The sequence below is a fragment of the Ranitomeya variabilis genome, chromosome 1 (genome assembly GCF_051348905.1).
Source record: "Ranitomeya variabilis isolate aRanVar5 chromosome 1, aRanVar5.hap1, whole genome shotgun sequence".
Lineage (NCBI taxonomy): Eukaryota > Metazoa > Chordata > Amphibia > Anura > Dendrobatidae > Ranitomeya > Ranitomeya variabilis.
Genome location: NC_135232.1, coordinates 1,053,762,304 through 1,053,777,082, shown reverse-complemented (window position 1 = coordinate 1,053,777,082; position 14,779 = coordinate 1,053,762,304). Strand labels below are relative to the sequence as shown.

Below are 14,779 nucleotides of genomic sequence, written 5' to 3'. Positions count from 1 at the left end.
TCATGCATAAAGGACTGGAAAACTGACGGAGCATTAGAAAGACCAAAAGGCATCACTAAATACTCAAAGTGGCCCTCGGGCGTATTAAATGCGGTTTTCCACTCATCCCCCTGCCTGATTCGCACCAAATTATACGCCCCACGAAGGTCAATCTTAGAGAACCACTTGGCCCCCTTTATGCGAGCAAACAAATCAGTCAGCAACGGCAATGGGTATTGATATTTAACAGTGATTTTATTCAAAAGCCGATAATCAATACATGGTCTCAAAGAGCCGTCTTTTTTTGACACAAAGAAAAAACCGGCTCCTAAGGGAGATGACGATGGACGAATATGTCCCTTTTCCAAGGACTCCTTTATATATTCTCGCATAGCAGCATGTTCAGGCACAGACAGATTAAATAAACGACCCTTTGGGTATTTACTACCCGGGATTAAATCTATGGCACAATCGCACTCTCGGTGCGGAGGTAACGAACCAAGCTTGGATTCTTCAAAGACGTCACGATAGTCAGACAGGAACTCAGGAATTTCAGAGGGAATGGATGATGAAATGGAAACCACAGGTACATCCCCATGAGCCCCCTTACATCCCCAGCTCAACACAGACATAGCTCTCCAGTCGAGGACTGGGTTGTGAGATTGCAGCCAAGGCAATCCTAGCACCAAATCATCATGTAGATTATACAGCACCAGAAAGCGAATAATCTCCTGGTGATCCGGATTAATACGCATAGTTACTTGTGTCCAGTATTGTGGTTTATTATTAGCCAATGGGGTGGAGTCAATCCCCTTCAGAGGAATAGGAGTCTCCAAAGGCTCTAAATCATACCCACAGCGTTTGGCAAAGGACCAATCCATAAGACTCAAAGCGGCGCCAGAGTCGACATAGGCGTCCGTGGTAATAGATGACAAAGAACAAATCAGGGTCACAGATAGAATAAATTTAGACGGTAAGGTGCAAATGGAAACAGATTTACCAAGCTTTTTAGTGCGCTTAGAGCATGCTGATATAACATGAGTAGAATCACCACAATAGAAACACAACCCATTTTTCCGTCTAAAATTCTGCCGCTCGCTTCGGGACAGAATTCTATCACACTGCATACTCTCTGGCGACTTCTCAGTGGACACCGCCAGATGGTGCACTGGTTTGCGCTCCCGCAAACGCCTATCGATCTGAATAGCCATTGTCATGGACTCATTCAGACCCGCAGGCACAGGGAACCCCACCATTACATCCTTAATGGCATCAGAGAGACCCTCTCTGAAAGTCGCCGCCAGGGCGCACTCATTCCACTGAGTAAGCACAGACCATTTACGGAATCTTTGGCAGTAAATTTCCGCTTCATCTTGCCCCTGAGATAGGGACATCAAAGTTTTTTCTGCCTGAAGCTCCAAATGAGGTTCGTCATAAAGCAACCCCAAGGCCAGAAAAAACGCATCCACATTGAGCAACGCAGGATCTCCTGGTGTCAATGAAAAAGCCCAGTCTTGAGGGTCGCCCCGGAGCAAGGAAATCACAATCCTGACCTGCTGTGCAGGGTCTCCGGCAGAGCGAGATTTCAGAGACAAAAATAATTTGCAATTATTTCGAAAATTCTGAAACCCGGATCTATTCCCCGAGAAAAATTCCGGCAAAGGAATTCTCGGCTCAGATACAGGTGCATGACAAACAAAATCTTGCAAATTTTGTACCTTCGTGGCGAGATTATTCAAACCTGCAGTTACACTCTGAAGATCCATTACAAACAGGTGGACACAGAGCCATTCAAGGGTTAAGAGGAGGTAAGAAGCAGCTAGACAGCAATTAAGGGCTAGGCAGCAAAACTCTGAGGGGAAAAAAAAAAAAAAAAAAAATTTCCCTTCAACACTTCTTTTTCTCCTGCTTCAGCCCAAACAATTAACACTTTGCGGGCCGGTCAAACTGTCATGATCTCAATGGCAAGAGAACATAGCATAAGCATATATAGGAACTAGCTCTTGGAAGATGGGAACTGAGCTGACCATGAACTAAACCTAACGCACAACTAGCAGTGGCCGGGTAGCATGCCTACGTTGATTCTAGATGCCCAGCCCAGCCGGAGGACTAAATAAAGCTAGCAGAGGAAAATATTAGTCCTAGCTCACCTCTAGAGAAATACCCCGAAAGGAGACAGAGGCCCCCCACATGTATTGGCGGTGAGTTGAGATGAAATAACAAACGCAGTATGAAAATAGGTTTAGCAAATTTGAGGTCCACTTACTACATAGCAGAAGACAGAAAGGACACTTTCATGGTCAGCTGAAAACCCTATCAAAAAACACCATCCAGAAATTACTTTAAAACTCTGGCATTAACTCATAACACCAGAGTGGCAATTCCCGTTCACAAGAGCTTTCCAGACACAGTAACGAAACTACAGCTGTGAACTGGAACAAAATGCAAAAACAAACATGGACAAGAGTCCAACTTATCTAGTAGTTGTCTAGGAGCAGGAACAAGCACAGAGAGGCTTCTGATAACATTGTTGACCGGCAAGCAACTAACAGAGCAGCAAGGTTATATAACGACTCCCACATCTTGATGGGAACAGGTGAACAGAGAAGATGAAGACACCAGTTCAATTCCACCAGTAGCCACCGGGGGAGCCCAGAATCCAAATTCACAACAGTTTGGTAAGAGCTGAATACAGGTGAGACCAAAGGAGCACTGGGAAGGGGAAGACACAAAGGAAGCAGGACAGGACAGAGACACCAGACTAACAGAGTACGGAGTGGACACTGGGAAGGCTGGACTGGACGAGGAGACAAGGAAGCCTGGGAAAGGCCGAGAAGCTGAACTGGCTGGACAGAGCGGAGACTTGGAACAGGCAGAGCAAAGACAAAGGTGGACCTGAGTCACAGAAGCACAAATGACAGACAGGCAAAGAGCATAGGAAGGAATCGCCTTAAATACATGGAGTGCTGAAGGACGTCCGGGTCACGGTCCTCCAGGATCACAGAGAGGAGATACAGAGCATCTGTAAATCAGAAAGAGGAAGTGCTGGAGTGGGCGGTGCGCATGCGCACCTGACGAGCACCAGGGAGCGGAGAAGAATGAAGGAGAGGACGCGCGCCTGCAGGAGGAGCGCGCCGCAGCAGGTAAGTATGAGCAGGGGGGAGCGGCGGTGATCCCAGCAGCAGGCACGGCCACAGAAAGAGTGGCCGTGACACAATGAGATGGCTAATGCCAATTATTTATTAGCCACACTACTATAAAAGACATAGTGGTGCTGAAAAATCATTCATTTGGCCTACAAATGTCAAAAAGATGGCTGATGCCAATTATTTATTTGCCATAGTACATGAAAAAACAGCGGTACTGAAAAATGATTTCTCTGGCCTACAAATGGCAATGAGATGGCTGATGCCAATTATTTATTTCCAACACTACTAGAAAACACGCTGCAGTACTGAAAAATGATTTCTTTTGCCTAGAAATGGCAACTAGGCGGCTGATGCCAATTATTTATTCCCCATACTAATAGAAAAGACACAATGGTACTGAAAAATCATTTATTTGGCCTACAAATGGCAAAGAGATGGCTTATGGCAATTATTTATTTCCAACACTGATAGAAAACACACAGCAGTCCTGAAAAATTATTTCTTTGACCTAGAAGCGGCTACTAGGTGGCTGATGCCAATCATTTATTTGCCACTCTACTAAATAAAAAAACACAGCGGTACTGAAACATTTTTTTTGGCTGAGAAATGACAATAAGACATTGGCTGAGGCCAATTATTTATTTACCACACTTCTAGAAAACACTCTGCTGTCCTGAAAAATTATTTACTTGGCCTAGAAATAGTAACAAGACTGTTGATGCCAATTACGTATTTGCCAGAATACTAAAAAACACACACTAGTCCAGAAAATTATTTTTGGGGCCTAGAAATGGCAACAAGACGGTTGATGGCAATTATTTATTTCACAGACTACTAAAAAACACACACTAGTCAAAGGACAGTAGTCCCACAGATATGGGTGCAGAGTACACACAGCAGCTTAGAAGACACTATTCCCACAGATATAGGTGCAGAGTACACACAGCGGCTTTTAACACAGCAGCAGGATTGTACTACCACAGATATGGGTTGCAGAGTATTCACAGACATTTTTTTGCAGAGTGCACAGTCACAATCTGTCCCTCACTCCATTTGCATCCTATCCCTACTCATCCCCTAATGAGAGCATAATAAAGGTAGCACTCGTAATCCGGGATTTACAGTGCCTTACGAAAGTATTCGGCTCCCTGGAACTTTTCAACCTTTTCCCGCATATCATGCTTCAAACATAAAGATACCAAATGTAAATTTTTGGTGAAGAATCAACAAGTGGAACACAATTGTGAAGTTGAACGAAATTTATTGGTTAATTTTAAGTTTTGGTGGAAATTCAAAAACTGAAAAGTGGGGAGTGCAATATTATTCGGCCCCTTTACTTTCAGTGCAGCAAACTCACTCCAGAAGTTCATTGTGGATCTCTGAATGATCCAATGTTGTCCTAAATGCCTAATGATGATAAATATAATCCACCTGTGTGTAATCAAGTCTCCGTATAAATGCACCTGCTCTGTGGTAGTCTCAGCGTTCTGTCTGAAGCACAGAGAGCATCATGCAGACCAAGGAACACAACAGGCAGGTCCGTGATACTGTTGTGGAGAAGTTTAAAGCCGGATTTAGATACAAAATGATTTCCAAAACTTTAAACATCCCAAGGAGCACTGTGCAAGCAATCATATTGAAATGGAAGGAGTATCATACCACTGCAAATCTACCAAGACCCTCTAAACTTTAATCTCAAACAAGGAGAAGACTGATCAGAGATGCAGCCAAGAGGCCCATGATCACGCTGGATGAACTGCAGAGATCTACAGCTGAGGTGGGACAGTCTGTCCATAGGACAACAATCAGTCTTACACTGCATAAATCTGACCTTTATGGAAGAGTGGCAAGAAGCAAGCCATTTCTCAAAGATATAAATAAAAAGTGTTGTTTAAAGTTTGCAACAAGCCACCTGGGAGACACACCAAACATGTGGAAGAAGGTGCTCTGGTCAAATGAAACCAAAAATCGAACTTTTTGGCAACAATGCCAAACGATATGTTTGGCATAAAAGCAACACAGCTCATCACCCTAAACACACTATCCCCATTGTCAAACATGGTGGTGGCAGCATCATGGTTTGGGCCTGCTTTTCTTCAGCAGGGACAGGGAAGATGGAAGGAGCCAAATACAGGACCATTCTTGAAGAAAAACTGTTTGAATCTGCAAAAGACCTGAGACTGGGACGGAGATTTGTCTTCTAACCAGACAAAGATCCCAAACATAAAGCAAAATCTACAATGGAATGGTTCACAAATAAACTTATCCAGGTGTTAGAATGGCCAAGTCAAAGTATAGACCTCAATCCAATTGAGAATCTGTGGAAAGAGCTGAAAACTGCTGTTCACAAACGATCTCCATCAAACCTCGCTGAGATCGAGCTGTTTGCCAAGGAAGAATGTGCAAGCATTTCAGTCTCTCAATGTATAAAACTGATAGAGACATACCCCAAGCGACTTGCAGCTGTAATCGCAGCAAAAGGTGGCGCAACAAAGTATTAAGTTAAAGGGGCCGAATAAGATTGCACACCCCACTTTTCAATTTTTGAATTTCCACAAAAATTTAAAATAACCAATAAATTTTGTTCAACCTCTATTTCTGGTCCTTGTCCCCGTTTTTACCATAAATATGGGATTTGATTTTTTCATGTGAAATAAAAAAAAAATACAACATTCTCCTACCCATTAAAGAGACAGTACTGAGGAAACAAAGATGGCATCAAAGTGCTGTTTCATTTTTTTGTGAGCCCAATGGTTGGGCGAGTTTGGTTTGTATCCTGGATCAAAATCAAATATGTCTTTGATTTTTTGCAGAAAATCAGTGAATGAATACACTGATGATAAGGGGTACATTTTCTATTAATTAAAAACACTGATAGAACACATATAAGAAAAATAGAGATTTGAAAGAAGTCTCAGCACTTATCACTGGTTCAATTTTCCATTTTCAGCTTGTAGGAGAAGTGGGCGCTCGTTCACAGGCAAATACAATATTACACAAGTGCTTGGCAGCAAAGAGTCAGTGCTCAATCACAAACAGTAATATAAATTTAGATCTGTATTAGATTTCATGTGCTGATTTGTCTGCCAGCAGATTTGGTGTTATATGTCAGACTTTTCACGTATTTGGGTTTACTGACCAAGATTTTGTCAATAAATTAAAACCTGACTTTTGAGAAAGCTAAGTCCACTTTAAAGCCATGCCCAGATTATGACTCATATTTGACTGCAGAAATACATTATACTAAATGTAAATCCCATTTTCTCATTCAAGGCATTCGGCCATCTAATATTGAGATTCGGATTAGTACTTTTATATCCAGCAGATATTTGTGTCATCTGGCAACTCTGCACTTTCCATTATTTTTTTACATACACAGGTACATACACGGGCAGTTCACTTGTATAGCTGATGCACTGTTCTTAATTTAGGCACTTTAAACTGTTGGTATTTGACCATCATTTCAGCCACTGACTTTGGTATTTTTTAACTTTACTGAAAGTAAAACTTAACTCAATAAGCGTTTTGTAGGTTTATTATTATTATTTATTAGTAGAGAAACAGAGAACTATTATACATTAGTTACTTAGTTTTCATTTCACTTACATTGTCACTTAAAGCCATCATGACTGCTAATGCTATTAACCTTCAAATATAGGGTTATAATGCAAGTTAATAGCCTTAAAAACGGCGCCCAACTACAGTACTGAAAGTGTGGCACCTGGGAGAAAAATAACTATTTCACCCAGGAGCCACCAGCTTTCAGTCATGCAGTTGTGTCTGGAGCAATTACAGTCGTTCAGTCCCAGCACTAATAGCATAGCCTGTAGCCACACCCCCACATTAACTGACAGCCAGCTCAGCAGAGCATCCATCAGAGCCAGCTGTCAGTCAGAGCTTAAGTGTTCTTACAGCCGCTCTCAGGGTAGTGAGCGGTGACTGTAGCAGCCCCTGCATGACTGAAAGTCGGCGAATACAAAACACTATTAACCTGCAGATTAACTCTGTACCTGAAGCTTAATACTATTATCGGACATGACAGGTTCCCTTTAAAGTAGATAGTACACCAGATTTCACTATATAAACTGCATACATTACTAAATAGACTTCTTAGACCCACTGGCACTGGAGTACTTACCATGTCAGAATGACTGTATAATTATTTTTTGAAAGTTTAAACTCAATCTCTTCCCCCCTAGTCTGATTGACAGCTCCTGAGTGTCACTTGTACCAGATGATGCTAAGACTTCACATTAATCAGTACATGCAGCATCTTTCAATCTGGCTGAGCGAAGAAACCTTGAGCGTGAGCAGAGCACAGACAACAGGGTGATACTACTGTATATGGAGTGAGAGTGGGTAAGTGTTGGTTACGCTCACCTGTGGGAGTAGTGATAGGAACAACTCCTGTAAAGGTATGAAAATCAGCTGCTGCTGCCCCAAGGCTGGTGGAAGGGTTCCTCCAGGAGATACTTGATCCAGATGGATAAATCACAATAAATGGGCTTTGGTACTGAATTGAACACATCTTCACCAATCTTACTACAACACATTTAGCACCGAATTAGCGCCTTTCTAAAGTTTAAAAACCAAATAACAAAAACATTAAAACCTTATTTTCAATTTGATGAAGATTTGATCAATACAGTAGCGCAGCCCATTTATCGTGATTTATGCATCTGAACCAAATCTGGCTGAGCAGAGACAGAATATATTTGGACTCATGAGCTATTTCAAGCTCTAACTGGATTAATAAAAAGCTTAATTTAATATTGGAATTATACAATTATTCTGACAAGGATTTTCAAAGTACACAAGCCTCATCAGGACTTAGTCGGGAGTTTTAATTGATGTAGTCAGTTTGCATTGTGAAACCTGGCGATAGATCCACTGTGGACACACAGAATACTATTTTATTATATAGACAATTTAAAATTGTAATTTTGAAGCAAGATAAAATGAAAAATGGTGCAATCATATAAAAATTCCAATCTCAGCCATTCAAACCCTGTCATGCCATTACACAGGTCTACCCCAAAAAAATGTTTGCAGGTGCTAATGTTTTCTTTTAATGGCTTTAGGGTATTTTGAGGATGCGAAATTCAAAAATCTCATTACTTTTGCTGAATTGGTTCTAGTTTTTGAGATAATTCATCCTTATAAACAATGCATTCCCCCAATGCGAGTTGTGTGTGATGTCAAATGAAATAGATTTTGGTCTGTCTTTTGACTCCAACAGTGTCTTAGGTAATTTTGCTCTAACGCTGCTCTGCCACAGAAAATACCACTTTATATGACACATTGTAGGTGAATGGTCCTGTTACAGATTTTCAACTGGAGCTCAGGGGCTTCAAGATGGGTCACTGTTCGGTCAGTTAGCAAAAAGTTAAAAAGTATTCTACTTACCTACAAAACTGAGCAGAATAACCAGCAACAATATTAAAGCACAAATACATGGAATCAGAATGAGCAGCAAAACTCGTAGGTATTTGGCAGATGCCAACTTTTGAGAACAACCATCCCCCATATTTTCTTCATCTGCTCGAAAGACCTGAAGAAAAAAAAAAACACATCTTAGTGTTATCCAGTCTGCCGGTTGCCAAGAATCATCTTACCAGCTGCTTTCTGCTAATTGATAATTCACTCTATAATAACTCTATATACTCACAACTATAGAACACTTAGTAAAACAAATTTTACTGTCTAAGATGGGAGCATAACATATTCTAATTAGTGATGAGCGCAATGCTCATTACTCGAGTTTTCTTAGGGTGCTTGGGTATCCATTGAGTATTGCATGAGCTCGAGTGACATATTCGAATGCCCGCGGTCGCATGTTTTGCAGATGTCAGACAGCCACAAAACATACGGGAATTGCCCGTGTTTGTCAAGCAACCTCCACATGTTTTGTAGCTGTCCAACAGTTGGGAAACATGCAGGAGCAGGGACTCAAACATGTCACTCGAGCACCCGTGATACTCGGTGCATACCCGAGCACCCTTGTCAAACTCAAGTAACAAGCACTCGCTCTCATCACTAATTCTAATGTATCAATTTACGGAAATTAACACTTCTTATAAACTGTCGTTTAGAGCATAATTTTTTATGAGTGGAACTTAGTGGGGATGATGGGGTTATCCTGGCAAATCTACACTAACTCATTGCATCTCTTAATTATAGATAAGTGAGTCTGCCGTAATTCAATTTTGGCAAAATTGCTCAAATTTGTCTGGGAAATTTAATTACCATAGAATTTATTTGATGAAAATGTGCCCTGGTTGCCATAAAAAAAAACATATTAAACTTTGAAATCTTCAGACCCCAAAGTAAAAGTGCATGGTCCTGGAAGTGGTTCAACAACACTAAATTATCATACTCACCTTTGCCTGCTGCTTCAGAGCTCCTCATTGTACCTTCATTCACTCCATGCTGGACTGGATCAATTGTCTTTTCCATTCACTCCCTAACCTTTCACTGCAATCTTTACTTGACTCTTTGCCTGTGCTTTTGGCAATGACTAGTTTCACCATGTATGCCATGAGATCCTGAAGTGTGTCACATCACAATATTCTTGTAGCTCCACAAGATCACATGGGGTAATCTACAGTTGTGCTCAAAAGTTTACATACCTCGGCAGAATTATTGCTTTCCTGGCCTTTTTTCAGAGAATATGAATGATAACATCAAAACTTTTTCTCCAGTCATGGTTAGTGGTTGGGTGAAGCCATTTATTGTCAAACTACTGTGTTTTCTCTTTTTAAATCATAATGACAACCCAAAACATCCAAATGACCCTGATCAAAAGTTCATATACCCTTGTGATTTTGGCCTGATAACATGCACAGAAGTTGACACAAATGGTTTTGAATGGCTACTAAAGGTACCATCCTCACCTGTGACCTGTTTGCTTGTAATCAATGTGTGTGAATAAAAGCTGAGTGAGTTTCTGGGATCCAGACAGACTCTTGCATCTTTCATCGAGCCACAGACTTTTCTGGATTGTGAATCATGGGGAAAGCAAAAGAATTGTCAATAGATCTACGGGAAAAGCTAGTTGAACTGTTTAAAACAGAAAATGGATACAAAAAGATATCCAAGGAAGTGATATTACCAGTCAGCAGTATTCAAACTGTGATTAACAAATGGAAAATTAAGGGCTCTGTAAAAACAAAACCACAGTCAGGTAAACCAACAAAAATGTCATCCATAGCTGCCAAGAAAATTGTTCGGGGTGCAAAGAAAAACCCACAAATAACATCAGCTGAAATACAAGACTCTCTGAAAACTAGCGGTGTGGCTGTTTCAAGATGCACAATAAGGAGGCACTTGAAAAAAAATGGGCTGCATGGTCGAGTCGCCGGAAGAAAGCCATTACTGCTCAAATGCCACAAAGTATCTCACAATACGCAAAACAGCACAGAGACAAGCCTCAAAACTACAGGAACAAGGTAAATTTGGAGTGATGAGACCAAAATTGAACTTTTTGGTCACAACCATAAACGTTACATTTGGAGAGATGTCAACACCAAAGGAACACCATTCCTACTGTAAAGCATGGAGGTGGATCGCTGATGTTTTGGGGATGTGTGAGCTACAAAGGCACAGGAAACTTGGTCAAAGTTGAAGGAAAGATGAATGCAGCACGGTATCAGCAAATACTGGTGGCAACTTTGCACTCATCAGCCCGGAAGCTGCGCATGGGAAGTACTTGGACGTTTCAACATGACAACGATACAAAACACAAGGCCAAGTCAACCTGTCATTGGCTACAGCAGAACAAAGTGAAGGTTCTGGAGTGGCCATCTCAGTCTCCTGACCTTAATATCATTGAGCCACTCTGGGGAGATCTCAAGCACGCAGTTCACGCTAGACAGCCCAGGAATTTACAGGAACTGGAGGTTTTTTGCCATCTGAGAAAATAAAGAACCTCATCCACAGCTACCACAAAAGACTTCAAGCTGTCATTGATGTTAGAGGGGGCAAAATACGGTATTAAGAAATGAGGTATGTGAACTTTTGATCAGGGTCATTTGGATGTTTTGGGTTGTCATTATGATTTAGGCTGCCATCACACTAGCAGTATTTGGTCAGTATTTTACATCAGTATTTGTAAGCCAAAACCAGGAGTTGGTGATAAATGCAGAAGTGGTGCATATGTTTCTATTATACTTTTTCTCTATTTGTTCCACTCCTGGTTTTGGCTTACAAATACTGATGTAAAATACTGACCAAATACTGCTAGTGTGATGGCAGCCTTAAAAAGAGAAAACAAAGTAGTTTGACAATAAATGGCTTCACCCAACCACTAACCATGAGTGGAGAAAAAGTTTTGTTGTTATCATTCATATTGTCTGAAAAAAGGCCAAGAAAGCAAAAATTCTACTGGGGTATGTAAACTTTTGAGCACGACTATCTTATGATACCATAACGTGCACTGAGATCTAATTGGTGACCGATAACACTAGCAAGAAGTGAAGAAAAGACTGTGCTAAATACACATTCTAACAGTACACTTTCCACAGGGAAGTCCAGCACCTCCAAAGCACAAAAGGGCAAGCTCAGGCCATGTGTCCAATTTGGAGATCCAGAAGTTAAATGGGCCAGACCCATCACTCAGTATGTGGAGATGTGTGGACATCTCCCACGTTGCTGAAATTGTCATGCTCATGGATTTGATCCCTTGAACCTGTGTTTTATGGATAGCTTCTTTTTCTGCTAAGCCACATGAAACACAACTTTTTTCTGGGTGGTTGGGTTCTGTTTTCTGGCTGCAGTCCGTCTACCTTAACACAGGTGTTTTCAACTGTCCACCTATACCTTTTCTTGTGTCTAACCTATTAATCCCGAGTGAGTTGCTACACAGGCATAACCTAAATGCTGCTTCCTGCTAATAGGGACCGTATCAGGTGGTGGTGATGCATAAGGTTTTCCACATTTCTGTCATGCTTACACTGCCTTCAGAAGTGGAAACAGTTGCCCAACTGTGTTGGCGACTTCATCCTCTTTTGACTTGTGCTTACAGTGAGCCCCCGCTGTCAGGTAAGGATGCAGTCAGTTGTGCATCTACCAGTGTGCACTTATACTTATATTCTTACATTTTCCAATCTTGTTCTAGTGACGGAATTAAGAATGGCAGGTTATGCTTGTAGCAGGGATCCAACAGGGTGGCCACTCAGTAATCAGTACTTGCAACAATTCGTGCAACTCAGCAGTCATTGCGCAGGCACAGCAGCATGTATTGCCTTATGTGTGTATCTGTATCCCTCCAGCCACGCCCCAGTGAAGCCCGAGAGCTGCTTTGAGTGCCACCCTGCTGTGAACACAGTTGTTCCTCATCCTCCTCCAAAACTGTGCCCTGGCTGGACACTTGTGTACCTGGCTGCTGTTGGTGCAGGAACTCAACCGCCAAGACATGCGTGGACATATGGCCTGAAAATGGTGTGAATGTTCCCTGTTCCTCCTACTCTTCCTTCTGTGCCACAACCAAATCCATTGCCTGAAGCTTTTTTTTTTCTAAGAGGCATAGAAATTGGATAGTAACTCTGACGATGGCATCATCAGTGCTGGCCATGTTTTTGGAGTACTTTAACACTACGCACACTGTGCGCATGGAGGCCCACTCATTGGTCATGAAGTGGTGTTGTTCCACAGAGCAACCAAGCCGTGCATACTTCAGCTCAAACTGCAGTATCGCCTGCTGCTGCTTGCACTGTGTCTCCAGCATGTCCAAGATGGAGTTCTATCTTGTTCGTATGTCATGAGCGGAAAGGCAGAAGTAAAGCTGCAGGGCAGACAGGCAAGCAGCAGCAAGGTTAGAACACAGCACTTTCAGCAACAGTTATGATATTTCTGTATAATTTAGCTCTGCACCACCAAATTCAGCACATGCGCCAGGCAAGGAATGTGCGTTAAACCTGCAAAGCCCAGAGCTGTTACGACATTTCACCCATTATCGCACACCATCAGGCCGGGCTTGATGTTTATCGGTACCAACCACACATCTGTCTGTTTGATCCCCATCCACAGCTGCTGCACTGTGTGGGATTTTTGTAACAAATAGACGAGTTTCAGTACAGCCTGCTCTAGTTTACCCCTGGCTCTTCTGAAGTTGGTGGTGTAAGCACTACATTGACAGGATGAGGAGGAGTTGGAGGAAGCAGAGTAGGAGGCAACATGGAAAAACATTCCAAAAACATCCAGCAATCCTGTGGTGGTAGAACATACATCAAAACACTTTCTGCCTCAGGCCCAGCCACCACATTTACCCAGTAGGTAGTTATATCTCTCTAACGTCCCTGCCTGTGCTTACTAGTCCATGTTTTGATGGTGATGTGAACTTTTACATTGATGGCATTGAGCAGTCCATATCTGATTTTGTCCGCAGCATGTTCATGCTGGTGCAGGGCAGGGATGGCCCATTGGAAAAGTAGTGGCAGCTGCGAACCACGTACTGTTGTTCCCGTGATCCTAATTTATTGTTTATCCTTTAGAATTCACTTGTGAGGCCACATGTAGAAAATGGTATCCAGTGTTTGGGAGATGTACAGCTGAACGCTTCAATGGGATGATGTGGAGATGCTCAGTGACACTGCTGATGGTGGTGCTGTCACATCCTCTCTTTGTGGGAATCCAGGTGGCCCTGTTGATCGGGAGTGGGAGGAAAAGGCCAATACTGCAGCAGAAGAATAAGCAGGGGAAGGCTCAGATTTTTCCTGTTTTTTTCAGGTACGTACTCCACTGCAGCTTGTGCTCGGCATTCAGATGCCTAGTCATGCAGGTGGTGCTTAGGTTAAGAACATTTATGCCTCGCTTCAGTCTCTGATGGCAAAGCGTGCAAACCATCCGTGTATTGTCAGGGAGCTCCTCTGAGCTGGCTTTGGTGTGCTCAGTTCATCGGCGAGGTGACCAGTAGCAGTTGATATACAGGCTAGGGGCCGCCCATGGTGCTTTTGTACCCTGCACCCTCTTTTGTACCCTGCTCCCTATTTTGCTGTGCAGCTGGGGCAGTGTGACCACCACCTCTTCCTCCGAACTGCCCACATCACTCAGATGGATTTGACTCCATGTGGGGTCTAGGATCTCATCATCCCCATCACATCATCACACCTGTCTACTCCTTCGTTTCTCCCCTCTGCAAATCCCTTCATTGTCTCCCAGCTCCATAAAGTATCCACTTCTGGAGTGCCACCCACTTCAGGTGACCCTCATTTTGCTAATATTTGGGGACTCCAGAGAGAGGAACATAGTTAGCCAAAGATACTTATCTATCACTGCTCTGCACTACACCTTTTCTCTCTGGCAAGGGATAAAAATGTCAAGAGGCACAGACCAGAAAAGCATGCCTATACCCAGATAGTTAGGGGCCATACAAAATAATTCCATGGCCCCTGGCTGCAGGTTGTGCAACTCTGCTCTAGAGAAAGTATATAAATATAGCATACACTGAAAATGTCACTGTTGGAAAACAAGAGTGTTTGTTGACAAATGCAGCTGCTATTTTAAGGCACATTTACAATCATTTACATAGCTGGTAACTGATATCTCTATCTATTGCACTTGAAGCCCAAGACACATCTATTTATACTTGGGGAACACCATCTATTACAGAAGGAATGGTGGGAGACTATAAATGACCACTGCCTTCTCATTGG

At 42.4% G+C, this 14,779-nt stretch overlaps 1 protein-coding gene across 2 annotated transcripts in view; it reads right to left on the bottom strand.

Moving 5' to 3' along the window:
- CORIN (corin, serine peptidase) overlaps positions 1-14,779 on the bottom strand; it is a 450,167-nt gene that overhangs the window by 345,173 nt on the left and 90,215 nt on the right. For both annotated transcript variants that reach the window (XM_077279814.1, XM_077279815.1), the window contains exon 2: positions 8,535-8,679. In XM_077279814.1, the coding sequence (XP_077135929.1) occupies positions 8,535-8,679 (145 nt within the window). The remainder of the gene's footprint in view (positions 1-8,534; positions 8,680-14,779) is intronic.